This window comes from Squalius cephalus, assembly GCF_949319135.1.
Source record: "Squalius cephalus genome assembly, chromosome: 20".
Classification (NCBI taxonomy): Eukaryota; Metazoa; Chordata; class Actinopteri; order Cypriniformes; family Leuciscidae; genus Squalius; species Squalius cephalus.
In genome coordinates this window covers 35,779,859-35,807,446 of record NC_137141.1, presented here as the reverse complement: position 1 = coordinate 35,807,446, position 27,588 = coordinate 35,779,859, and the positions used below count along the sequence as shown (strand labels likewise).

General features: G+C 48.1%; 1 protein-coding gene across 2 annotated transcripts in view; it reads right to left on the bottom strand.

Moving 5' to 3' along the window:
• The window catches only part of dync1h1 (dynein, cytoplasmic 1, heavy chain 1), an 82,848-nt gene that overhangs the window by 26,884 nt on the left and 28,376 nt on the right, over positions 1–27,588 (bottom strand). Inside the window, exons 30-62 of one of the 2 annotated variants that reach the window (XM_079852982.1) lie at positions 27,430–27,588; positions 27,120–27,303; positions 25,453–25,665; positions 24,819–25,057; positions 23,913–24,069; positions 23,554–23,781; positions 21,092–21,322; positions 20,742–20,882; positions 20,431–20,664; positions 19,558–19,764; positions 19,217–19,338; positions 18,955–19,120; positions 18,245–18,408; positions 17,567–17,696; positions 15,487–15,620; positions 15,300–15,414; positions 14,448–14,609; positions 13,493–13,707; positions 13,148–13,352; positions 12,890–13,063; positions 11,762–11,881; positions 11,556–11,676; positions 10,763–10,958; positions 9,077–9,194; positions 8,793–9,008; positions 8,351–8,563; positions 7,579–7,706; positions 6,610–6,763; positions 5,678–5,824; positions 5,346–5,496; positions 4,735–4,988; positions 2,480–2,614; positions 1,800–1,894 (exon numbers count right to left, since the gene is read on the bottom strand). The exon at positions 27,430–27,588 is cut by the window's right edge and continues 82 nt beyond it. In XM_079852982.1, coding sequence (XP_079709108.1) covers positions 1,800–1,894; positions 2,480–2,614; positions 4,735–4,988; positions 5,346–5,496; positions 5,678–5,824; positions 6,610–6,763; positions 7,579–7,706; positions 8,351–8,563; positions 8,793–9,008; positions 9,077–9,194; positions 10,763–10,958; positions 11,556–11,676; positions 11,762–11,881; positions 12,890–13,063; positions 13,148–13,352; positions 13,493–13,707; positions 14,448–14,609; positions 15,300–15,414; positions 15,487–15,620; positions 17,567–17,696; positions 18,245–18,408; positions 18,955–19,120; positions 19,217–19,338; positions 19,558–19,764; positions 20,431–20,664; positions 20,742–20,882; positions 21,092–21,322; positions 23,554–23,781; positions 23,913–24,069; positions 24,819–25,057; positions 25,453–25,665; positions 27,120–27,303; positions 27,430–27,588 — 5,628 coding nt within the window. Of the gene's footprint in view, positions 1–1,799; positions 1,895–2,479; positions 2,615–4,734; positions 4,989–5,345; positions 5,497–5,677; positions 5,825–6,609; positions 6,764–7,578; positions 7,707–8,350; positions 8,564–8,792; positions 9,009–9,076; positions 9,195–10,228; positions 10,425–10,762; positions 10,959–11,555; positions 11,677–11,761; positions 11,882–12,889; positions 13,064–13,147; positions 13,353–13,492; positions 13,708–14,447; positions 14,610–15,299; positions 15,415–15,486; positions 15,621–17,566; positions 17,697–18,244; positions 18,409–18,954; positions 19,121–19,216; positions 19,339–19,557; positions 19,765–20,430; positions 20,665–20,741; positions 20,883–21,091; positions 21,323–23,553; positions 23,782–23,912; positions 24,070–24,818; positions 25,058–25,452; positions 25,666–27,119; positions 27,304–27,429 lie in introns of both variants that reach the window. The other variant, XM_079852983.1, reaches the window with a different exon arrangement.

Sequence of the window (27,588 nt, the reverse complement as noted above, 5' to 3'; positions counted from 1 at the left end):
GTGATTGACACCAGAGCACTAATCATGTTCACTCCTGTGATTGACACCAGAGCACTAATCATGTTCACTCCTGTGATTGACACCAGAGCACTAATCATGTTCACTCCTGTGATTGACAGCAGAGCACTAATCATGTTCACTCCTGTGATTGACACCAGAACACTAATCATGTTCACTCCTGTGATTGACACCAGAACACTAATCATGTTCACTCCTGTGATTGACACCAGAACACTAATCATGTTCACTCCTGTGATTGACACCAGAGCACTAATCATGTTCACTCCTGTGATTGACACCAGAGCACTAATCATGTTCACTCCTGTGATTGACACCAGAGCACTAATCATGTTCACTCCTGTGATTGACACCAGAGCACTAATCATGTTCACTCCTGTGATTGACACCAGAGCACTACTCATGTTCACTCCTGTGATTGACACCAGAGCACTAATCATGTTCACTCCTGTGATTGACAGCAGAGCACTACTCATGTTCACTCCTGTGATTGACACCAGAGCACTAATTCATGTTCACTCCTGTGATTGACACCAGAACACTAATCATGTTCACTCCTGTGATTGACACCAGAACACTAATCATGTTCACTCCTGTGATTGACACCAGAGCACTAATCATGTTCACTCCTGTGATTGACACCAGAGCACTACTCATGTTCACTCCTGTGATTGACAGCAGAGCACTAATTCATGTTCACTCCTGTGATTGACACCAGAGCACTACTCATGTTCACTCCTGTGATTGACACCAGAACACTAATCATGTTCACTCCTGTGATTGACACCAGAGCACTAATCATGTTCACTCCTGTGATTGACACCAGAACACTAATCATGTTCACTCCTGTGATTGACACCAGAGCACTAATCATGTTCACTCCTGTGATTGACACCAGAGCACTAATCATGTTCACTCCTGTGATTGACACCAGAGCACTAATCATGTTCACTCCTGTGATTGACACCAGAGCACTAATCATGTTCACTCCTGTGATTGACACCAGAGCACTACTCATGTTCACTCCTGTGATTGACAGCAGAGCACTACTCATGTTCACTCCTGTGATTGACACCAGAGCACTAATCATGTTCACTCCTGTGATTGACACCAGAGCACTAATCATGTTCACTCCTGTGATTGACACCAGAGCACTACTCATGTTCACTCCTGTGATTGACACCAGAGCACTACTCATGTTCACTCCTGTGATTGACAGCAGAGCACTAATCATGTTCACTCCTGTGATTGACACCAGAGCACTACTCATGTTCACTCCTGTGATTGACACCAGAGCACTACTCATGTTCACTCCTGTGATTGACACCAGAGCACTAATTCATGTTCACTCCTGTGATTGACACCAGAGCACTAATCATGTTCACTCCTGCGATTGACACCAGAGCACTAATCATGTTCACTCCTGTGATTGACACCAGAGCACTACTCATGTTCACTCCTGTGATTGACACCAGAGCACTACTCATGTTCACTCCTGTGATTGACACCAGAACACTAATCATGTTCACTCCTGTGATTGACACCAGAGCACTACTCATGTTCACTCCTGTGATTGACAGCAGAGCACTAATTCATGTTCACTCCTGTGATTGACACCAGAGCACTAATCATGTTCACTCCTGTGATTGACACCAGAACATAATCATGTTCACTCCTGTGATTGACACCAGAGCATTAATCATGTTCACTCCTGTGATTGACACCAGAACACTAATCATGTTCACTCCTGTGATTGACACCAGAGCACTAATGGTCAGTACCTGGTCAGGCCCTTCAGGTTGATGCGGGCGAGCAGAACAGCGAACGTGATGTGGTCCTGATGCAGCATCCCTCGAGCCACTCGGTTAAATGCGCCCTACAGAGGAAAACACCACACACTCAAACATGTCCTGAATAAAGGCCCTTCTCACAGCACAGACGAGCATGATGCATGAGCAGCACCAGTCTGACATCATACACGTCATCTGTGGATCTTTGAGCATTGTTGCTGTATTTAAGTTTATTGCCCTATCAGCATTATTACATGGCAGATACAAATTAAACATTTAACAACATGATATCATTAATACAATATAATAAAAAAAAACCTGGTAAAACTTAACAATAAGGTTCATTAGCTAATGCATTAACTAACATGAACTAACAATGAGCAATACATTTATTACAGCATTTACTAATCTGTTAATATTAGTTAATAAAAATAAAGTGTATTAGTTAGTTAACAGTGTATTAACTAATGTTAACAAATACAACCTTTGATTTTAATAATGTATTAGTAAATGTTTAAATTATTAATATTTATGATCAATAATGACACATTGATCATTTTTAGTTCATGTTAACTAAGGAAGTTAACTAACGAACCGTATAGTAAAATTCACGTTTATTGAAGCTGAACTGTGTTTTGCATGTTTGTGTTTCTGAGAGTTGTGGGTCTCACCTGGAACAGGTCTTTGGTGATGTGCGTCAGACGCTGCGTGTGGTCGCTCACACTCTTCAGGTTTGAGTTCTCGTATAACACGGTGTGGTAGATGTCCAGGAAGAAGTGCAGCGAGTACTGGTAGAGGAAGTGCATCTGCGGGGCGAGAGACAGATCCCGCATGAGGAGCGGCGCTGGGGGAACTCAAAGTAACTCGAGTTATGTAATCAGATTACTTTTTTCAAGTAACTAGTAAAGTAATAGCCTGGTTAAAACCAGACCATTCTCAGTAGTAACTGAGTTATGGTCTGGCAAAGCTCCTTTAATAACTCATTTCCAAAGGGGCGTCACCAACGGACGTCGCTCAAATGCCTCTGGGCGAAAACCAATCAGAACGTTCGGCATCGTGTAAAGCCATATGCAGTGTCCCAAAGTTACACTACGCCATAAAAGTATGTACTCTTTTTGTGAAGAAAATGTATTTACTTTTGAATGTGTAGCAAAAAAGTAGGTAAGCTTTGGGACATACTACTTCGTCATCTTTATCGGACGGATCTGTCGCGTGCATCCTGTCATGTAAACTGCCCTGTCAATCATCTTGTCACAGTTAAAATCCTCTATTAAATCTAATTTAATTTCCTACCGTTTCGGAGAGAAATGTAGTCGCACGTTCATCTGCCAGTGGGTCTTTCATGGAGACTGTCCTCGTGTGTTTGCAATTTGAATATAATAATGCATTTAAAAGTTGCTGTGCTTCACCAACGGAGTGGACGTCGCTCAAATGCCTCTGGGCGCAATTGGATAGGCTAGACCTAAAACCAATCAGAGCGACCGTCATCTTGTAAAGCCCGCCTCAATGTTTCTGATTGGTGCCGCGATTTCGAGGCCATGGAAATGGGCTTGAATGAGCTCTTTGCCAGACTTACTTGCAGAGCAAATCTAAATTTGCCAGAAGTTGTCTGGGTTTTCCCAGGCTAGTAAAGTAATGCATTACTTTTAAAATTTACAACAAAATATCCGAGTTACTTTTTCAAATAAGTATTTGCAAGTTACTTTTCACATTTACTGACTGACAGTTCTCTTGTCCTCATGTTGAGAGAAATTGTGAGTAAGTGCAGAGGCATTGTGTGTGTGTGTGTGTGTGTGTGTGTGTGTGTGTGTAAACATAGTTATTGTAGTTCTAGACTAAATGTGAGCGTGCAATCTCACAATCTCTGCAAATCTTTACTCTCTCTTGCACAAAAAGATTCATTATTCCTCAAAATGAATAAAATTAGTGAAACGCAAAATAAGAATAATACGCAAACCTACAATAATTAAATATATTAAATAAAATGCATTTTTATGCATTTAATCTCACTTTATTGACCAATGTATTTGGTGCTGACCTTCGATAGTTCAGTTACACCATAAGCAAAAATGACTTTGAAATGATTTTTTGTTTATTATTGGTGAAGTGTTAAACTTTCTACACGTGAATTAGCACTTCCTTCAGCCTGAGGATTATTTCAATTTTGGTCTGAAAGGGTCTTTCTTTCATCTGCCCAAAAATATAACTTTTTTGCTATAAAAAAAATTAAATTCCCAGCCCAGGTGAGAAAACGCAAAAGTAACGTAATGCATTACTTTTCTAAAAAAAGTAACTAACACAATTAGTTAAGTTTTAAGGGAGTAACGCAATATTGTAACGCATTACTTTTCAAAGTAACTTTCCCCAACACTGATAAAGAGTGACACACACACACACACACATACACACACACACAGGTGTGTGACCTGGTTGAGGGCCTCCATGGTGAAGTAGATGCTGCTGCAGGCCGAGGCCAGGGACACACACACACACACCTGGTTGAGGGCCTCCATGGTGAAGTAGATGCTGCTGCAGGCCGAGGCCAGGGACACACACACACACACACACCTGGTTGAGGGCCTCCATGGTGAAGTAGATGCTGCTGCAGGCCGAGGCCAGGGACAGACACACACACACACACACACACACCTGGTTGAGGGCCTCCATGGTGAAGTAGATGCTGCTGCAGGCCGAGGCCAGGGACACACACACACACACACACACACACACACACACACACACACACACACACCTGGTTGAGGGCCTCCATGGTGAAGTAGATGCTGCTGCAGGCCGAGGCCAGGGACACACACACACACACACACACACACACACCTGGTTGAGGGCCTCCATGGTGAAGTAGATGCTGCTGCAGGCCGAGGCCAGGGACAGACACACACACACACACACACACACACACACACACCTGGTTGAGGGCCTCCATGGTGAAGTAGATGCTGCTGCAGGCCGAGGCCAGGGACAGGTACTGCTGCGACACCGACTCCACCTCCTGCATCACGATGTCGGTCTCCTCCACCTTCCTCGTCACCTCCGCCGCCTCCTTCTTCAGGTTCTCCAGGGTCGTGATGATGGTGTCGTCGTCCAGGATACGACCCTTGACCTCGTTCAGGGCCTGCAGGAGAGACTTCTCCAGCTGACGCAGACGCAGCTGGAACTCGCCTGAGCGGATCCAACACAACCACGTTACTCTTACACTCGACTGAAGCATAACATCATCATGTGTGCAGATACTGAGGAAACATGCTGAGGTCACGCTCGCTCCTCTGAGAAACACCTCAGCCAGTTCCTTTACTCTGACATGTGCGTTTCCGTGTTGTAACGTCTGATTTTGTTTTGATCTGTGCGATACTTCACGTTGCCAATTGTCAATTGCACTCGTTCCTGTTGTGTGTCCTCAAATCGAGTCTGAGGGGGAGTCTAACCCCAACCCTTTACATTGGGACTGCAGTACCTATTCCCACCACTAGCTGGCACTCTTACAGACTGCACCTTTAACACTTCCTCATCCTCACTCACCCTGGAGCTTCAGCAGGTCCGAGCGCTTCTCGTCCACGTCGGGTCGCTCGGCCTTCAGGACCTCGTTCAGGCACTGGCTCTGGAGGCTGCTGCGGGTCACCGTGAAGTTCACAAAGGTCACGCGAGAGCAAAGGTCGGGGGGGAACTCCACCTGCAGAGACACCACAATTCAAGCTTTGTGTCATGCTGTGCAATTAATCAGAAAAATAACTGCTGTGATTAAATATTAATTAATGATGAATTTAATGATTAACAAAAATCATAGGCATTAAACGAGTCAGAAGAAACTCAACAGTAGCGCTGGGAGAAACACAACGAGCGATTCTTCTTACCGTCGGGTCTCGTGTGGACAGGAAGATGACGAAGGACGGGGACAGATCGATGTCCTGATCCCCGAGGGTGATGAGCACTCGGCCACCGGTGCGGCGGACCTCTCGGTTCAGCACTGGGTTCAGGATCGGGTCGTAGCTCTCCACGTCCTGACACACACACACACACACACACACACACACACACACACACACACACACACACAGGGGTTAGGGTTCCAACAGAAACTGTAACATGAAGTTCCAGGACTTTAAGCTCTACTTATTTTGGTTTTCAAGGACTACAATCAGAGATCTCACTTACCAAACTATATCTTTATTATCTTTCAAATTTCAAAAAAAGGTAAACAGATAAATATAATAAATACTAATAAAACAAAGTGAGTCTGTGTGTGTGTGTGTGTGTGTGTGGGGGGGGGGGGGGGGGGGATCTGTACCTGCACCAGCAGAGGGTTGTGTGTGTGTGTGTGTGTGTATATGTGTGTGTGTGTGTGTGTGTGTATGTGTGTGTGTGTGTGTGTACGTACCTGCACCAGCAGAGGGGTGTGTGTGTGTGTGTGTGTGTGTGTGTGTGTGTGTGTACCTGCACCAGCAGAGGGGTGTGTGTGTGTGTGTGTGTGTGTGTGTGTACGTACCTGCACCAGCAGAGGGGTGTGTGTGTGTGTGTGTGTGTGTGTGTGTGTGTACCTGCACCAGCAGAGGGGTGTGTGTGTGTGTGTGTGTGTGTGTGTGTGTGTGTGTGTGTGTGTGTGTGTGTGTGTGTGTGTGTGTGTGTGTGTGTGTGTACGTACCTGCACCAGCAGAGGGGTGTGTGTGTGTGTGTGTGTGTGTGTGTGTGTGTGTGTGTGTGTGTGTGTGTACCTGCACCAGCAGAGGGGTGTGTGTGTGTGTGTGTGTGTGTGTGTGTGTGTGTGTGTGTGTGTGTGTGTGTGTACCTGCACCAGCAGAGGGTTGCCGAAACGCAGAGCGCTCTCCAGATTCTTCCTGAAGGCATCGTCCAGAAAGCTGGTGCGCGTGATCTTCCGGTCCTTGTACTCGTTCATGATGAACTCTGTGGCCTGACCCGACGGGTCGATGATCAGCGGATACCTGCGGGACGGGACACGCGTCAGAGTCCGTCAATGACCCGGCTAACCGCTGTTTGTGTGGTTTTAATGCCATGCCAGCTTTTAATGGCGATACACTTATGATAAACCATATCAGGATTAGGGCGGTCAAAGAAAAATTAGAATTTCAAATATTCATTGAATTAAAAAATCAATAAATAACTGCACATTTGCATGTAAAAACTATGCACCAGAATGTTAGGGGTGTCGAGAGGCGCGAGACATGATGACGTCACTGACGCGGTGTGTGTGTGTTAGCTTATCCAGTACAGCAGGTGCGGCTGCGTTGCTAATGTGAAAAAATTATATATATATTTCATTTCAATAAAAGATGCGAAGCTTGATTTGGTTTATATTTGCTCATTGCGCTCTCTGGCGCCCTCTTGTTGCTAATGTGAAAAAATTATATATATATTTCATTTCAATAAAAGATGCGAAGCTTGATTTGGTTTATATTTGCTCATTGCGCTCTCTGGCGCCCTCTTGTGGACACAGGAGACAATACAGTACTTTTATCCTCTAATATGAAGCATTGCCTTTGTAATTCGAAAAGAATTCGAATTTTGCTAATATTTAAGAAAGAAATTCTAATTAAGTTTTTCAGACATTTTGACAGCCTTAACCAGGATTTATATTATTTTCTTGTTTCTTGCAAAGTGTAAAAAAGTTTTTTTATGGGAATAAACCCATGTTCAGCGAGTTCTCTCGTGTGACCCTGGAACAGGTCTAGACCGTCTGGAGCATCTCTGTGAAGTGGTGTGTGTGTGTGTGTACAGAGTCTGAAGTGCTGCTGCTCACCGGTTGAACCGCTTCAGCATGATGGCGTTCTCCGTGCACAGGTCGTCGGCCGGCAGAGAGTTAGCCTGCCAGCGCAGCCTCTCGTCAGCGTTAGACAGATACTCCGTCCTGGCGATGTCTGTGCGGAACTACAGATCAGGAGAACATCACAGGTTAGAGAACTACACAGAGATCACAGGGTTAAAGAACCGGGAACTGCAGGAAAAGCAGTAGAGCACAGATTCATAATCTCCATCTGCTGTTAGTCCTCCTCCTGATAATAATCACAAATACTCACCGCTTGCTACATCTCTGTAAATCAGTTTTTGTGAATGATGAGTTTCTCTGCCTGATGCTCTAGTCTTCACCACACCGGCTAACAGCAGATGGAGATCATCAATCGGTAATCTACTGCTATTCCTGCAGTTTTTTTTTTCCGGGTGTGAAATGTTTTAATTTTCTGTAGAATCTGAACCACTGGATTTGTAAAGCGAAACAAAATGGACCGAAATGTGCCTGTCGAATATTATAGGTTGTATTTTTAAACAGAATGAATATGTTGGAAGTGAAATCTGAAAGGTGAATTTTTAATAATGAAAATTTGAGTGAAATGTTTTGAATTGAAATATATTCACAGCTTGAATGTACAACCATGTTGCATTTCAGCCCTAAAAATACAATGCATTAAAACGCAAGCACTGATGATGCAATGCATATTCTTTTCAATTAGTGCAATTCAACAGGCTTTTGTGTCATTATTCTGCTTCCACACGAAAGCGTCTGGCGCCCGCACCTGCACGTTGGCCTGCTGGAGGTGATGGGACCAGGTGGTGAACAGGTTCTGCCTCATCTGCTGGTCGAAGTAGCCGGCGTACGCCACGAAGGCAGCGGAGAGCAGGCAGTCGCCCGCGATCGTGGACATCTGGTTCTTAAAGGTCTCGCTGGTCTTTTCCCAGCGCTCCCGCTCGGCGGACAGACTCTTCAGCAGCGCTGTGCTGCGGTTCACCTGCACACACACACACACACACACACACACGAGAAAGAGATATAGATCTCATTTTTTTATCAGTTGTTCTAGAATCTTTGAATCTCTTAAAACTTATTTTTTCAGGTGTTGCTTTTATGTGATTATTTTGTTAGTGTCACTTCATATATTCTTCTTAAACTGATTTGATAGCATGTTTTATGTATTCTTCTTATTCTATAGACGCAGTGAAGTGTGTCATCAATCGCACCTTCGCCTCCACGGCGGCCAGGTCGGCTTTGATGGCCTGCGCTTCTGAGATTAGCACGGCGTACTCCTCCTTGTAGCGCGCGATGCTAGCCTCCAGGTCCCGGATCATCTGCTCCACCTCCTCCGCCTTGGTCTTGTTGTCTGTGGCGTCGTCCTCCAGCTTCTGCAGCTCGTTCCTCAGGGGCTCCACACGCTTCAGCATGTCTGCGTAGTTCAGCTGAACACAGAGCCAGAGGTCAGGGGTCAGAGGTCGGGGGGGGGGGGGGTCAGAGGTCAGTGCCGTACCTGAGCGATCGCCCACTTGACCATCGGCCCGCAGGCCAGAGACGCGCGGTTGACCTGCTCGTAGTTGTAGCTGGGGTTGGACATGTAGTTCTTCTTCATCTTCTCCCGGATGGAGTCGCTAGGACACGCAGAGAGTGTGTTAGCATGAGCCGACGGGTGTCACACACACACACAACAGAACCACAGTGTCCGGACCACACGCGTCGCTGTTAATCAGAGCTTCTGTCACGGCGATCCGAGCGACGGACGATTCTGTGTTTGAGACGCTCGCGGGTGTAAAAAAGACCATGATAATCTCTAAGTGCTTTATTTAATGTTAAAATAATTGAATGTGGGTTAGAATATCATTTACACTGAAAACATCAACGGATTATTCCCCTCAGATCTTGAAAATACATGAAAGGAAAAAAGAACGTTCAAACTGAGCAAACAAGCGTGATCGACGTGGATTCTGGTTCGTCACTCAGTATGTATTTATGCATTTCTATTGTCAAATTGGCTTAATATTCATGAATTTGACCATGTGCTTATCCATCGGCGCTCGCAGAGACTCCGCCCACACGCTCTTCTGATTGGCTGTGGTGTTTGATTGATTCGTCACGTCTGGTTAGGACACTGTAAAGCATCGACACACTCATGCAAATACAATGCTTTTCTTCAAACTGATACAACACACATTATCACAGTTAAAATATTTTCTTGAAGTTAGTATTTCAACCATTTAACAACACATTCACATGTTAATGGGTCTGATAATCGGTTAATGGCCAGATGATGAATCCACACTGAGCTGAACTGATGCCTATCCTCTTCTGTAGTTTGAGTCTCGTGTCTGATGGAGTTTCATCACTGATTCGGTTCCTCACTGTGAGTCTGTGCTGTGTGAAGCGTGGAGAAGTAAAGCTGACTGGACGTACAGCTAAACAATAAAACCTATATTTAGTGTCATTTTGATTCTATTTATTCGGATATTACATGATGCTGATGTTACTTTGACACACTCGTCTCTGACTGATGACTGAGTACTTCCTAGACTGAAACATTTAAGGAAGTAGCTGCACTGAAACTACATATATTGTGAAAATCTTGAAGTGAGGCGTGAGAGCGCCCGTCTCACGCTGAGAGGAAGATGTGTGTGAGAGATGATAATACCTCGTGTCCTCAGAGACAAAGTTGACTATGCTGGAGATGAAATTGTCTCTGATAATAACTTGTCTGATCTTTTTCCAGTCACTAGTTTCCTCGCCGAGCAAGAGGCAGATCGACTCTAGAGCCAGTTTAACGGCCGCCGGGGGGTTAGCCATAGCGCGCACCTCAACAAGGTGCTGCTTCTTAATCGAGCTGACGGCTATGGAGGGAAGGGAGGGTTTTAGGACCACGAGGACAAACGGTTCATGCGGCGGGAGCGTAGCGGCCGCGGCGTCGGGGAGAGGGACCGAGTCACGTGACCCGCCAGTGTCGGGTCTATGATATCATCAGTAGCTTTGTTTCCATCCACCTACTTTTATGCAAACAAACTACGATGGAAACACGTTTACAGAACAAATCCCTTGATGTGCAATAAAAACACCCAACCAGTGTTAAGGAAAGGGTTAGTGTGTGTGTGTGTGTGTGTGTGTGTGTGTGTGGACTACGGTTGTCCTCTCTACAAGCGGCGGCCACCGCTCCACACCGGCAGTCAGTCACCTGATCTCATCAGCAGAAAAGTTCACAATAGTGGGGATGAAGTTCTCGCGCATAATGATGGAGCGAATCTGCTTCCAGTCGGTGGTGCTCTCGCCCAGCAGCAGACAGATGGACTCCAGCGCCAGCTTGACTGCCGCCGGCGGGTTGGCCATCGACCGCACCTCCACTAAGTGCTGCTTCTTAATCGACTTAACAGCTAAACGAGCCACGAGCGTGAGAAGAGACAGAGAGAGTGAAGAGAGCAGACACATTAGCGCAGTGAAACGAACGCCCAACACCACTAGCAATCACAAGAAGAGAGCCGAAAGCAGAAACACAAGGAAACATCCACTGTCGCCTCTGGCTCGCTTAGCCGGGGTTTATCAAGACACTTAATATTCAGTAACATTATTGATATGATGCACTGACACTTTCAGATGAGAACAAAACTTGATCTGAAAAATGACTCTTCAGTCTTCAGTAGAGATGCTTTACAACTGAATCTGAATGAGTCATATCTGATGAAGTTTGCTTCATTGATTCGGTTATTTTGCTGTTTATTAGCTTTGAAACAACCTGTATTATATAAAGCGAAACTTGACTTGCTATAAGACACCGGCCACATGTCTCCCAAATATGGAGAGTGAACTGATGTAGTTTGGACTGACAGCAGTGAATATTTCCTCAAGAGTAGATCACAACAAGACAAGAAAAACTGTTTGAAACTGTTTTTAACGAGAGCAGATTCTCTGGAGATGTGAAAGCCAAAGCCACAGCGTCAGTGCGAGCGCAGGAGAGCGGAGAGAACTCGTACCGTTCTGAGCCTCGATGACGGCCGGCTCCACCTGGTCCAGGTCCTGCTTCACTCGCAGCTGCTTGTCTTTGATCACTTCCTGCTGCTTGTACACTGCTTCCTGTATCTCCTGACTCATGACCTGTGAAGCAGAGCGAGAGGTCAGGAGAGCAGCGAGGGGTTTATCCACACCAGGGCCTGTCAGGGATGCTCTGAGCGAGTCTTGCCTTCTTCTTCTCGGCCTCCTGCTGGTCCTTCACCATCTTCTTCAGCTTGTCGTTGGCGGCAGCGTTTTTGACCTCCAGCTCCTGACTCTTGATCCGCAGGTCGCGCCGCAGCTCCTCCACCTGAGACACACGGAGAACACGCTAAATCAGGGTACTAAACGACAGAGTAACGCATTACAAGTAACAAAAAATTAACCATAACAGACAAGTAAAGTAACACATTACTCTAAAAACTTAAATATGAATGTGTAAATTTATAAACTACTGAATTAGGATTCTGTCGCGTCTCCATAACATTGACGAAAAGAAAAGACAAAAAGCACAAAAGTAACAAAATACATTACTTTCAATAACGTTTAGAGGTCTTCTGATGGCATGCGTCGCTCTAGAGCTCAGGAAATATTCCAAGTGCTCAAAATATGATAATATTCTACATGTGTTTTCAACAGAAAATTGAGGTGTGTGTTATATAGGCTGATGTTGAAAGCATTACTAAGTTCATAACTTGTAAAAAAATAAGTGCTCAGTAAAACAACTCCTGCGAGACCTGAAGAGATCAAGCCTCAGCTGAGAAAAATGCAACATTACTTTACACAAAAACTAACTAAGCAACGCAATTAGTTACTTTTTTTTTTAGGGAATAACACAATATTGTAACAATACTTTTAAAAGTAACATTCATAAATAGTAACTACGTAATTGATTACTTTTTAAGGGAGTAACTATTGTAACATTACTTTTAAAAGTAACTTTCATAAAAAGTAATGTAACTGGTTACTTATTAGGGAGTAACAATACAGAATTTTAACTTTACTTAGTTACTTTTTTTTTTATAAAAGTTACTTTTTAAAAGTAATATAATTGGTTTCTTTTCAGGGAGTAACAATATTGTAACATTGCTTTTAAAGGTAACTTTCATAAACAGTAAGTAATGTAATCAGTTACTTTTTTAAGGAGTAACACAATATTGTAACTTTACTTGGTTACTTCTTTATAAAAGTTACTTTTTAAAAGTAATGTAATTGGTGACTTTTTTAGGGAGCGAGGCAATATTGTAATGCAAAACTTGTAAAAGTAGCTCCGCCCATCAGTGGTGTTAGCATGCGTGGTGTCGGGGGAAGCACGCACCTGATCCACGGTCTCCTTGATCTTGCGCAGACCCACGTTGAGGTGCATCTGCTGCTCCTCCAGTTCACTGCGCTTCTCGTTGAACAGGTTGGCGTAGTGGTTGATGAAGTCCAGGTAGTGGCGTGGGGTGATAGCCATCGTGCGGCCGCCGCGCTTAGCCAATCGGTTGTTAGCCTGAGAACACCAGAGTAAGTGTAAAAGCGTGCAAAGGAACAGATGCGAACGTCTTCAGATCTGTGAACACGAGACGGCGCTGACCTGGTGCAGCGTCTGGTGGACGAACACGCAGCCGTTGACGATAGCCTCGCGGTGGGTGGGCGGCTGCGGCAGCTTATCGTACACGATGGGCATGTAGTCGGGCACTTTGTAGTTGGGCTTCTCCAGGTCCATCTTGCTGGTGAACTCTTTACCCACCTGGTAGAGCGCTTCAGTGGACCAATCACCAAACCAGTTGAGCACACACCTGCAGAATTTGAGTTTGATGAAGTTTGCATCATTGGTTCTGTTTATTAAGCTTCTTTGAAACGATCTTTACTATATATAAAGAGCTACAGAAATAAAGCTTCTCCGGTCAGGGAACGGGACACGGCGAGCGACGGGTACCTGTTGAAGAGGGCGGGTGACGTGGCCGCGCGGTCCTTCAGTCCCTCTGACGACGGGTTCATGGTGAACACCACATGCAGGTTCCTGATCACCTGACTCGTGAACCACTTGTAAAGCTCCTCATGGGTGTCCAGCATCAAGCCCTCCTTCTGCGCACCCTCCTTGCACTGCGTCATCAGCGTGGCGTATTCGTCGCCCTCGAACAGGCCGGGCACCTGCAACAGCACAGAGAACACAGAGATCAGAACACAGAGATCAGAACACAGAGATCAGAACACAGAGATCAGAACACAGAGATCAGAACACAGAGATCAGAACACACAGAGATCAGAACACACAGAGATCAGAACACACAGAGATCAGAACACACAGAGATCAGAACACACAGAGATCAGAACACACAGAGATCAGAACACACAGAGATCAGAACACACAGAGATCAGAACACACAGAGATCAGAACACACAGAGATCAGAACACACAGAGATCAGAACACACAGAGATCAGAACACACAGAGATCAGAACACACAGAGATCAGAACACACAGAGATCAGAACACACAGAGATGAGAACACAGAGATCAGAACACAGAGATCAGAACACAGAGTTCAGAACACAGAGATCAGAACACAGAGAGTTCAGAACACAGAGATCAGAACACAGAGATCAGAACACAGAGATCAGAACACAGAGATCAGAACACAGAGATCAGAACACAGAGATCAGAACACAGAGATCAGAACACAGAGAGATCAGAACACAGAGAGATCAGAACACAGAGATCAGAACACAGAGATCAGAACACAGAGATCAGAACACAGAGATCAGAACACAGAGATCAGAACACAGAGATCAGAACACAGAGATCAGAACACTGAGAGAACACAGAGATCAGAACACAGAGAGTTCAGAACACGCAGAGAGCACGCAGAGAACACGCATGACGGGACGCACCTCTCCGTTGGCCAGCAGTGTGTTCATGCGCTCCAGGAATCCCGAGTCCAGCACGTTCGACTCGTCCATGATGAAGGCGATCTTCTCGTTCTTGCACCCGGAGCGCCGGAGGACCGTCCGCAGGTCTTCGTCGAAGTCCTCGCCGGTGTACTTCCTGTGGACCTGCGCGGATACCATCACAGTTACTCAAGCCTCAAACTTTTATTTTATTATATATACATTCATTGTTATTAATGTTTATGCATTGTCCTCTTTGATTTAGAGTCACTATCTCTCTGTGGTCAAGTCACCTTCATTTATACAGCGCTTTAACAATATAGATTGTTTCACAGCAGCTTTGCAGTGATAATTGGAAATTACAGTAACAGAGATGGGGCTTTACAGCAGCTCTAGAATAAAGTTATTGTCCAGATAAAGTTAGTTTTTGATTGATTCACTGACATTGCAAAGATCATAAGTTATTAACTTACACGATACCGTTCTAACCGAAAACAGAAACTTTTAATGTTCTGTCCGTTCATTTGCATGACAATGTTTGGTGGCTCAAGAACGTAAACTTTGAAGGTTCCAAAAAAAACTTTTGAGGTTCCAAAAGTTTTAAAAAAAAATTGAAAAACGTTATCGCCGTGTAAACTTAAAAAACATGAATCTGTGAAAAGATGACTGCGTACACATGCATATGTAGAGGACAGGACAGTTTATATGAAGCAAAATCAATGTTTTGAGGATCATCTGACAAATCATTGTATCTTTAATTTTCTCGGGGAAGTGCACTGTACATTTAACCATGTTAAAACTGAATAAGCATGTCCAAAAAATCTGACAGACAATCAAATGCTTGTTGGTTCTAACCTTGATCTGATAGACACTCAGTCCGTTCATCCAGGCCACAAAGCGTGAGAGCGTTGTCTTCCCGGCTCCGCTGACCCCGATCAGGAGAAGATGACCCTGCGGCTGACGGAAGATTCTGGAGGAGAACAAGCCTGACGTTACTGACGCATCAGCCGGTGAAATATGCGTTTAATCGGGCTCTCTGTACCTGTCGATCCTCAGCACGTGATCCAGAACCTCATTGAAGAGCACGAGAGGAACGTCCAGCTCCTCCTCGTAGAACACCTTCAGTCTGGCCTTCACATAGTCGCGCAGCTCCTCCTGCTCCACGGGCACGTAGTCCTACAGGAGACGGGATGAGTTAAACTGAGTTACGCTGAGCTACGGGCTGAGTTACTGGATGAGGTACGCTGAGTTACAGGATGAGTTACGCTGAGTTACAGGATGAGTTACGCTGAGTTACAGGATGAGTTACGCTGAGTTACAGGATGAGCTACAGGATGAGTTACGCTGAGCTCCGCTGGGTTACGGGATGAGTTACGCTGAGCTACAGGATGAGTTACGCTGAGCTCCGCTGGGTTACGGGATGGGTTACGCTGAGCTACAGGATGAGTTACTGGATGAGGTACGCTGAGTTACGGGATGAGTTACGCTGAGTTACAGGATGAGCTACGGGATGAGTTACGGGATGAGTTACGCTGAGCTCCGCTGGGTTACGGGATGAGTTACGCTGAGCTACAGGATGAGCTACGGGATGAGTTACGGGATGAGTTACGCTGAGCTCCGCTGGGTTACGGGATGAGTTACGCTGAGCTACAGGATGAGCTACGGGATGAGTTACGGGATGAGTTACGCTGAGCTCCGCTGGGTTACGGGATGAGTTACGCTGAGCTACAGGATGAGCTACGGGATGAGTTACGCTGAGCTCCGCTGGGTTACGGGATGAGTTACGCTGAGTTACAGGATGAGCTACGGGATGAGTTACGGGATGAGTTACGCTGAGCTCCGCTGGGTTACGGGATGAGTTACGCTGAGCTACAGGATGAGCTATGGGATGAGTTACGCTGAGCTCCGCTGGGTTACGGGATGAGTTACGCTGAGCTACAGGATGAGCTACGGGATGAGTTACGCTGAGCTCCGCTGGGTTACGGGATGGGTTACGCTAAGCTACAGAATGAGTTACGGGATGAGTTACGCTGAGCTCCGCTGGGTTACGGGATGAGTTACGCTGAGCTACAGGATGAGCTACGGGATGAGTTACGCTGAGCTCCGCTGGGTTACGGGATGAGTTACGCTGAGCTACAGGATGAGTTACGGGATGAGTTACGCTGAGCTCCGCTGGGTTACGGGATGAGTTACGCTGAGCTACAGGATGAGTTACGGGATGAGTTACGCTGAGCTCCGCTGGGTTACGGGATGAGTTACACTGAGCTACAGGATGAGTTACGGGATGAGTTACGCTGAGCTCCGCTGGGTTACGGGATGAGTTACGCTGAGATACACTGAGCTACAGGATGAGCTACGGGATGAGTTACGCTGAGCTACAGGATGAGCTACGGCATGAGTTACACTGAGCTCCGCTGGGTTACGGGATGAGTTACGCTGAGCTACAGGATGAGTTACGGGATGGGTTACGCTGAGCTACAGGATGAGCTACGGCATGAGTTACGCTGAGCTCCGCTGGGTTACGGGATGAGTTACGCTGAGCTACAGGATGAGTTACGGGATGGGTTACGCTGAGCTACAGGATGAGTTACGGGATGAGTTACGCTGAGCTCCGCTGGGTTACGGGATGAGTTACACTGAGCTACAGGATGAGCTACGGGATGAGTTACGCTGAGCTACAGGATGAGCTACGGCATGAGTTACACTGAGCTCCGCTGGGTTACGGGATGAGTTACGCTGAGCTACAGGATGAGTTACGGGATGGGTTACGCTGAGCTACAGGATGAGTTACGGGATGAGTTACGCTGAGCTCCGCTGGGTTACGGGATGAGTTACACTGAGCTACAGGATGAGTTACGGGATGAGTTACGCTGAGCTCCGCTGGGTTACGGGATGAGTTACGCTGAGATACACTGAGCTACAGGATGAGCTACGGGATGAGTTACGCTGAGCTACAGGATGAGCTACGGCATGAGTTACACTGAGCTCCGCTGGGTTACGGGATGAGTTACGCTGAGCTACAGGATGAGTTACGGGATGAGTTACGCTGAGCTACAGGATGAGCTACGGGATGAGTTACGCTGAGCTCTGGAAGCTTCAGCGTACTGTCCCGCGACACTCACCTTGGAGAGCCAGTTGCTGTACAGGATGGGTTTGTTGAGGGCTTTGTCACGGTCGATGTTGGGAAAGTGTTTCAGGGCGACCATGTCAATGTTTTCATCGGTCCAGCGTCTCTCCTCGTCCTCCACCAATCTGTCAGGAGAATCAGTTCAATCATTGTGCCATTTCAAAACAATCAACCACACATATTCCTAGGTTTGCTGCTGGAAATGGGAGAAATGTGCCGGTTTTCCCACACTCCCCTTCCTGACACTCATTTCTTTCCGAACCGGACACATTTTCTTCCATAGTTTGGTTTGTTTAGGCAAATATGAACTTGACAGTGTACTCGGATCTGCAGCAAAACAACCAGTCCGAGATCCCCTGAACGAAGTAGCGATGGGAAACAAACTCTGGAGCGGTTCGCTAGTAGTGAGAAAGTAATGCGACCCAACAAACCAAGTAGGGCTGCAACAAACAATTATTTTGATAGTCGATTAATCTGTCAATTATGTAAAAAAAAATCTTTGATTAATCTGGGCACTGAGAGGACAGTTTCAGGCACACGTAACTTGCGTAGATATTTCATTGCGGTGTGAAAGGAAACTGAATCAAGATTAAAATGCAACATTGTTCCAAAACAGGGACTTAAATGGTTACAAAGTGCAGGATCTACAGGCCTGGAAACCCCTTCAACTCACCGGTCCTGGAAGAGTCGGAGCGCCTCGTGAGCCCAGATGCGGATGAGCCCCTCGACAGGCAGCGTCTCTAACGGCCTCAGCGCCTCGAAGATCCCACGCACCCAGCGGGTCATCTCTCTCGGGGAGTAGATGTAGTGCGGCTGCGTGTCCTGCGTGAACCGCTCCTGTCACACACAGACCAGTTATAGCTAAACTGGATCCTTTCAGAACAAACAAGCACAGCATCTTTATCTGGGGGGATAAGCATGTCAAGTTTCACGTCTAGTTGAGATCACTCCAAAGCAGTGGTGTCGAGGCGCACGAGACATGATTATGACGTCACTGACGCGGTTTGTTTTTGTTAGCTTATCCAGTACAGCGCGGTGCGGCTGCGTTGCTAATTTGAAAAATGCTGAAAATCCTGCTGACAATATGTAGATGTGTAGCGAGTAGAAGTGAATGGTTTCTGAATGGCACCCTCTTGTAGGCATAGCAGACAATACAGTATTTTTTTCCTCTAACATTAAATATTGCCTTTAGAATATAATTCGAATTTTGCTAATATTAAAAAAAAAAAAAAAATCTAATTTAGCTTTTCAGCCATTTTGACAGCCCTAATGAGCGCAAAAGCTTAATCTCCAGAGCCGCTCTGAGTCACTTCAGAAAACCTGCCAAAATAAAGGTTCAGTTTCACTTGAGGGAATTCTGACAGATCAGTGTGAAGAGCAAACCTGAGACATGGTGTAGAACTCGACCATGGCTGCGGTGAGCGGCTCAGCGAAGGTCCTCAGCGACGGGATGAGTCTCAGCATGGCCCGGTTGAAGGTGCCGTAGATCTGGGTCAGCGAGGCCGGGCCGGGATAGTCCACGTACACCACCGGCACATGGCGCAGAAACCTGCAGACATCACGAGTAAAGGGCCGTTCACACCAAGAACGATAACTATAAAAGGTACTTTATATGATGATGATGATGATGATGATGATGGTGAACCTGTAAGAGAGCGGCTTCCGGCCCGGGTCAGTGGGAGGATTACAGGCCCCGACGAACTGGATCCGCTCCAGCTTCACCCACGTCTGGTCTGAGGTGCGATAGAAGCCGCCGTGCTCCACCATCTGAACACAACACACACCGGTTACACTCCACACACACACACCAGCGAGAGCTAAACACAACACACACCGGTTACACTCCACACACACACACACCAGCGAGAGCTAAACACAACACACACCGGTTACACTCCACACACACACACCAGCGAGAGCTAAACACAACACACACCGGTTACACTCCACACACACACACCAGCGAGAGCTAAACACAACACACACCTGTCTGATGAAGGAGATGACCCGCTGCGTGCCGTACTTGTCCATGTCGGGCAGGTTGATCTCGTCGCAGAACAGCACCAGCCACTTGCCCAGCTGCACCGGCGCCAGAACCACTCCGTTAGGAGTCCGGCGGTACTCGCAGTAATGATCGAACGTCTTCAGCAGCAGCTCCGGGGTCGTGGCGCTCGAGAAGTTCAGGCCCACCACCTGGAGGAACACACACACACACACACACGAGTTAGATGAGGAACACACACACACACACGAGAGAGAGTTACATGTGGATCAGGAAGATCACATCTGGATAGCATCACTCTGTCCTCACCAGTTTATGTTGCCAGCAAACTTTATCGACTAAAATAGCTAGCTTCCGGCAGACGGCTGAACGCATCGACTTACGCCGAAAGAGTAACACTTGACCCGACGCACAACGTAATGACGAGCGCGTTTGCCCAGCCCTGTGTGTTTGAACCGCGAGAGGCGTCAAAGCTCACGCTACTCCTACATCTGCGTCGTCAAGTGTTACTCCTGTGGCGTAAGTCGACTTGTGTAGGCCGTCTGCCGGAGCTTAATTTAATCGATAAAGTTTTAAATATGGACATTTTTCTTACAAGAACGCATCGCTACACTTCAGAAGGCCTTTATTAACCCCCCCGGAGCCTGTGATGCACTTTTATCATGAGTAGATGCACTTTGAGGGACATACACCCATTCACTGCCATTATAAAGCTTGGAAGAGCCAGGACATTTTTTAATATAACTGTGTTTGTCTGAAAGAAGAAAGTCATATACACCTAGGATGCCTTCAGGGTGAGTGAATCATGGGGTAATTTTCATCTTTGGTTGAACTATTCCTTTAACAGTGTTGCTCACCTCCATGTCGGGCAGGGCTCTCAGCGCGCTGAAGAGGGTCATGGTCTTGCCGGAGCCGGGCGGCCCACAGAGCACCAGCGGCTTGTGTTCGGCCAGCCACGTGTAGAGGAGCGCCTCGTGCCGCACCGTGTCCAGCGTGGGCACGACCACATCAGGAGACGCCACCTTATGAGTCTCCACCTCGATCTGAGGCACCTTCCCCTGCCACGACTGCCACTCGCCCGTGATGCACACCTGCAGACCAGAGCCGCGTTAGCACACACACACACACTCACTCACTCACACTGAGAGCCTGAGAGTGTGTGTCGCACCTCGTAGTCGATGATCGGCACGTTGGGCGCAGACGGCAGAGATACGGTGGTGATGCGGCGGATGTATTCCCCGAGCTCCGCCCTCATCTTCAGCCGACTGTCGCCCGAGAACGACCACAGCACAGCGTAGATCAGGTATTTCTGCACACAGGGGAGAGTTAGCATGCATGCGTCACACACACACTTCATGCACAGGTATGAGCTGTGCGAAGACTGAGTCAGGCTACGTCTACACTAATACATTTGAAAACGCTCTCCGTCCACACTGGCATTTTCTCCGTCCACACACACACACACACCTGCTAGTGTGGACAAGGCCTGAGAGTGACCGTTCTCACACACACACACACCTGCATGTACTTCTCCAGCTGGTCGACGGGCATGGGGAAGTCGGGGTGGTTGTTGTTGTAGAGCGCCACGTTGCGGCAGGCCTGGTGCAGCATGGAGAACAGCGAGCTGAGCGAGCGCAGGCGGGTGAAGTCCATGATGTGCTCCATCTTGGAGGCGTGCTCCAGCGCTTTGATCACCAGCCCGGTGGAGGTGAAGTACGGCTGCAGGACGGCAGACGCGTCCCTCTGGATCTGGGGATCACACAAACCAGGCTAGATCACTGAGACACCGGCCTGAAGGACAGACAGGAGCCGGACTCCACCTAACCCTAACCCTAACTCACACACACCAGGAGAACACTGAGACACCGGCCTGAAGGACAGACAGGAGGAGCCGGACTCCACTTAACCCTAACTCACACACACACCAGGAGATCACTGAGACACCGGCCTGAAGGACAGACAGGAGCCGGACTCCACTTAACCCTAACCCTAACCCTAACCCTAACTCACACACACACCAGGCTAGATCACTGAGAGACACCGGCCTGAAGGACAGACAGGAGGAGCCGGACTCCACTTAACCCTAACTCACACACACACCAGGCTAGATCACTGAGAGACACCGGCCTGAAGGACAGACAGGAGGAGCCGGACTCCACTTAACCCTAACCCTAACCCTAACCCTAACTCACACACACACCAGGAGAACACTGAGACACCGGCCTGAAGGACAGACAGGAGGAGCCGGACTCCACTTAACCCTAACTCACACACACACCAGGCTAGATCACTGAGAGACACCGGCTTGAAGGACAGACAGGAGGAGCCGGACTCCACTTAACCCTAACTCACACACACACACCAGGCTAGATCACTGAGAGACACCGGCCTGAAGGACAGACAGGAGGAGCCGGACTCCACTTAACCCTAACTCACACACACACCAGGCTAGATCACTGAGAGACACCGGCTTGAAGGACAGACAGGAGGAGCCGGACTCCACTTAACCCTAACTCACACACACACACACACCAGGCTAGATCACTGAGAGACACCGGCTTGAAGGACAGACAGGAAGAGCCGGACTCCACTTAACCCTAACTCACACACACACACACACCAGGCTAGATCACTGAGAGACACCGGCTTGAAGGACAGACAGGAAGAGCCGGACTCCACTTAACCCTAACTCACACACACACACACACCAGGCTAGATCACTGAGAGACACCGGCTTGAAGGACAGACAGGAAGAGCCGGACTCCACTTAACCCTAACCCTAACCCTAACTCACACACACACCAGGAGAACACTGAGACACCGGCCTGAAGGACAGACAGGAGGAGCCGGACTCCACTTAACCCTAACTCACACACACACCAGGCTAGATCACTGAGAGACACCGGCTTGAAGGACAGACAGGAAGAGCCGGACTCCACTTAACCCTAACCCTAACCCTAACTCACACACACACCAGGAGAACACTGAGACACCGGCCTGAAGGACAGACAGGAGCCGGACTCCACTTAACCCTAACTCACACACACACCAGGAGAACACTGAGACACCGGCTTGAAGGACAGACAGGAGGAGCCGGACTCCACCTAACCCTAACTCACACACACACCAGGCTAGATCACTGAGAGACACCGGCTTGAAGGACAGACAGGAGGAGCCGGACTCCACCTAACCCTAACTCACACACATCTCTCAGTTACTGATCCCTCAGGGTCCTCTAATGTGAGTATCTGTGGCTGGTGTTCCTCTGCACTTCAGGCATTCTGCACACATTTGTTCTGCATCGTGACTTGATTCTGACTTATTTCATTTTGTATTTTTATTTATTAGAAAGGTATATTCTGTTCCTATGTAAATTAATTGTTGATTGTTTTCCGGTGCATTGATGTTGCGCTGTACTTCGAGCTCACACAGGCAGTTTATGCAAACCCTGTCTGCAGTTATTTGTGTTATTTCTTAGTTTTATTGATCCGAAATGTTTTTATATACTTTCTTCTATATCTGTGATGTTCTGTACATCTCCGCTTCAGAGTGCTAAAGCCCCCCCCCCACACACACACACTATCAGTCCACTATATGCAAGACTAGACGATCCTGATTCGACTATGAAACCCTTAGTCGGGGACACTCCTAAACACACATGCAAACTTCTCTTTTCTTTGAGCTAATTAGCTTTTAGCAAATATGTCTGTCTAAGGTTCAATTTCCAAAAATGTTTCCAAAATATTTTTCCTGATTATTATTTCATATGTCATGCTTTTCAGGAATAAGTGTGAATTCACACTGTCTAGCTCAATCACCGTTCTATTCCTGACGTACACACACGCACGCACGCACACACGCACGCACGCACACACACACGCACACTACTGCTGACAAGGACAAGTGGATTTGCAGTGTCACATTGTCGCGGCCTCGTCTCAGACACACACACACACACACACACACACTGTGAGGTGTACCTGCAGCATCGGTGAGGCGGTCTCGTCTCCCTCGTCCTCGGTGGCCTTCCTCATTCGCTGAGCCTCGTCCTCTCCCTCGTCCAATGGGATGCTCCGCAGGCGAGCCAGGAAGTTGTTGAAGATCATGTCGGTGCTGAGAACGTCCTCGCTGAACCAGACCATCCCGCAGCGAGACACCGTGGCCAGCGTGGCGTACTTCAGGTCCTGCACCTCGAACATGATGCGCACCTGTGTGACGAGAGCAGCGACATCATCATCCTCATCATCATCATCACAGCAGTGAAGCGCCGCACGATTAGCCGCGCAGCGCTAGACAGGATACTGATACAGTGATGTTGCAGCTGTGGCGGCGGGCGTACGTTGGGCGGCAGGCTGAGGCGCTCTCCGTTGGGCAGGGTCAGGAGCTTGTTGTCGTCCAGCACAGAGTTCAGGTTCTCCACCCACTCGGGGTCCACGTCCCCGTCGAAGATGATCCACTGCCTCTTCTGCAGCTCTCCACGCACGTTATCAATGATCCTACACACACACACACACACACACACACACACACACGCGAGGGTTAGGGTTAATGCGTTCAGCACAGACAAAAAGTTGCAAAACGTTTTTTCACCGGAAGCGGTGCGCTGAACCCTGTTCTGATGACCAAGAGCTGCAGCTACGGCAGCTGAGAAGGACATTCTCGTTGTTCTTTTGAAGAGTCTCAGAGCCTGATGAGATCGGTATACATATTTATTACTGTAAAACACGTGCGCGTCAGTCACGGCCCTTACCGTACAGGATAACAGAACATCCCGATCAACTGCAGGGTTAGTGAAACTGTGGTTCCTGATTATCGTGATCAACATTTGCTTCGCATTTCAGGATGAAAAGACACTTCAGGTGAAGGATGATCCGCTCCGAGAGTCATGATCTACATGACCTGACTGCTTTTGCTGTGAGCATTAGCATTACTGCGGATCACTGTTGATATTCTATATTTTTACTATGAAACTCTTACGACAAACATGTCTTCTAATATCTTCAATTGCGTATCCCGACACACGTGTAAAGGACTTTACTTGGACCCGCTGTGCGAGCGTCTCTTTAACACCGCGTGGTTCACACACACGTCGCTGCTGATTGGGCGGACATGTGACACACCCACCGAACAAGAGAAACCGTTTCTCTAACCCCGATACACACCGTTCAGGAAACATGTCGTTCAACCCCGAAACCGTAGCACACCGCTGCCGGGGGTTAGAGCCTGAACCCCTGAACACACTCACTTGCGGAGCACGTGTGTGAAGAGGCCGTCGGTCCACTCGCGCGTGTTGGGGTCCAGCGTGCCGTACAGGTGGTCTTTGCTGATGGCTTTGGGGTCGATGATGTGGGCCACCCCCTCCAGGCCCTCGAGCCGCTCCAGGGCTTTCAGCAGGACCCTCCAGGCCATGGTCTTCCCGCTGCCCGACGGGCCCACCATCATCAGCCCGTGGTTGATCTGGGTGATCTGGTACAGCTGCAGGACCTGAGGGAGACCAGGGGGAGGAGACCAGGAGCTTACTCACACTAGAGCTTTCAATTATTCGTCAAATTTGAAAGTGATCAAAAAAGTTGTATGCGCTATTGCACCCTATTTCTCCTGGCAGGAAATTATATTTAATTTAAGAACAATTGTTTAAAAAGTGAATGTCATTTCATTTCAATAAAAGTTGAGATGCTTGATTTGGTTTATATTCGCTTGTTGCGCCCTCTTGTGGACACAGCAGACAATACCGCACTTCTATCCTCTAACATGAAGCATTGCCTTTACAGTTCAAATATAAATCGAATTTTGCTAATATTTAAGAAAGAATTTCAAATTGAGCTTTTCAGCCTTGATGACAGCCCTGACCCACACTGCACTGGGATCACGGATCTCACCTTCTCCACCCACATGCTGCCCACGTCGTCTCCGTCCCCGTACGTCAGGTACATCTCGGCGCACACCTTCTTCAGCTCTTCCCGGAGCGCCGTCATCTCTCCGCGCATGTACTGGACGCCGGGGAACACGTCCGACAGCAGACTGAACAGCAGAGGGATGTCCTCCGCCACCAGCTTCGGCACCATCGTCTCACACACACTCTGGATCAGGATCTGAGGACCGAACGCATGCAGCCAGGTCAGAGGTCACCGCCCTAACAGCACGGGTCAGAGGTCACAGCCCTAACGACACGGGTCAGAGGTCACAGCCCTAACAGCACGGGTCAGAGGTCACAGCCCTAACGACACGGGTCAGAGGTCACAGCCCTAACAGCACGGGTCAGAGGTCACAGCCCTAACAGCACGGGTCAGAGGTCACAGCCCTAACGACACGGGTCAGAGGTCACAGCCCTAACAGCACGGGTCAGAGGTCACAGCCCTAACGACACGGGTCAGAGGTCACAGCCCTAACAGCACGGGTCAGAGGTCACAGCCCTAACAGCACGGGTCAGAGGTCACAGCCCTAACGACACGGGTCAGAGGTCACAGCCCTAACAGCACGGGTCAGAGGTCACAGCCCTAACAGCACGGGTCAGAGGTCACAGCCCTAACAGCACGGGTCAGAGGTCACAGCCCTAACAGCACGGGTCAGAGGTCACAGCCCTAACAGCACGGGTCAGAGGTCACAGCCCTAACGACACGGGTCAGAGGTCACAGCCCTAACAGCACGGGTCAGAGGTCACAGCCCTAACAGCACGGGTCAGAGGTCACAGCCCTAACGACACGGGTCAGAGGTCACAGCCCTAACGACACGGGTCAGAGGTCACAGCCCTAACGACACGGGTCAGAGGTCACAGCCCTAACAGCACGGGTCAGAGGTCACAGCCCTAACAGCACGGGTCAGAGGTCACAGCCCTAACAGCACGGGTCAGAGGTCACAGCCCTAACAGCACAGGTCAGAGGTCACAGCCCTAACAGCACAGGTCAGAGGTCACAGCCCTAACAGCACAGGTCAGAGGTCACAGCCCTAACAGCACAGGTCAGAGGTCACAGCCCTAACAGCACGGGACCGCAAGGGTTCGTACTCAAACTGGAAAACGAAATCCCAGGACTCATCAAGCACTACTTTTTTGTTTTTCAAGGACTGAGATCTCACTTCTCAAACTATTTATTTATTATCTTTTCATTTTCAAAACAAAAATAAACTAATAAAACAAAATGGTACAAATAAAGTGCAGCACATGCAATGACTGGAACTTTAACCAGAGAAAGGATATTATGACTAAGATATCGCTTTCCTTATTCAAACTGATTTATTCCCGTGAATATATGATTGAGCTGAAGAAGGAAAGCTGTATCATATACGTGTATATTAATATGAGCAATATCACACTCGTAGCCGTGTGAAATCCTCTATATCAGACGGGCTCCAGCGTCCATTCTGTGCGAAAAGATTGTTTTATCAATAAAATTAAACACTAATTTTACATATGTTGTGTTTCAATAACTCAAGCTCTTTCAGCATCTCTTCTTCAATACGGCTGTTCCAGGGGTTTTCCAGGACTTACATTCCAGAAACCCAAACGCATCACTTCCAGCCCCTGGAGCCTGGGCTCGGCTCATCTTACCTCCTGCTCCGGAAGGTTCTCCGCGATCTCGTTCTCGTCCACGACCTCGCCGCGCTCGCCCTTCTCCCGCTTGATCTTCTGGATGCGCTCTCGCTTGACGTTCCCGGCGCTGATCAGCACGCTCTTGAGCGCACGCAGGCCGAAGTCGTAGTGAGACTGAGACGACAGCTGCTCGTCACACAACCTGCAACACAGAGAGCACGGTTACGCTAGCAGCTCACACACGCTAGCAGCTCACACACGCTAGCAGCTCACACACGCTAGCAGCTCACACACGCTAGGAGCTCTCGCGGCTCGAGGGTCTGCGTACTTGAAGAAGGGCACGATCTTCTTGGCCAGGATCTCTGCGGTGCGGAAGCCCTGCGAGTAGAGCATGACCTGCGCGATCAGCTGCCGGTCCGGCTTGGTCATGGCCAGACTCCGGAAGAGCTTCTTCAGGTTATCCGGCAGGTTGGAGCGGCCGGCGTAC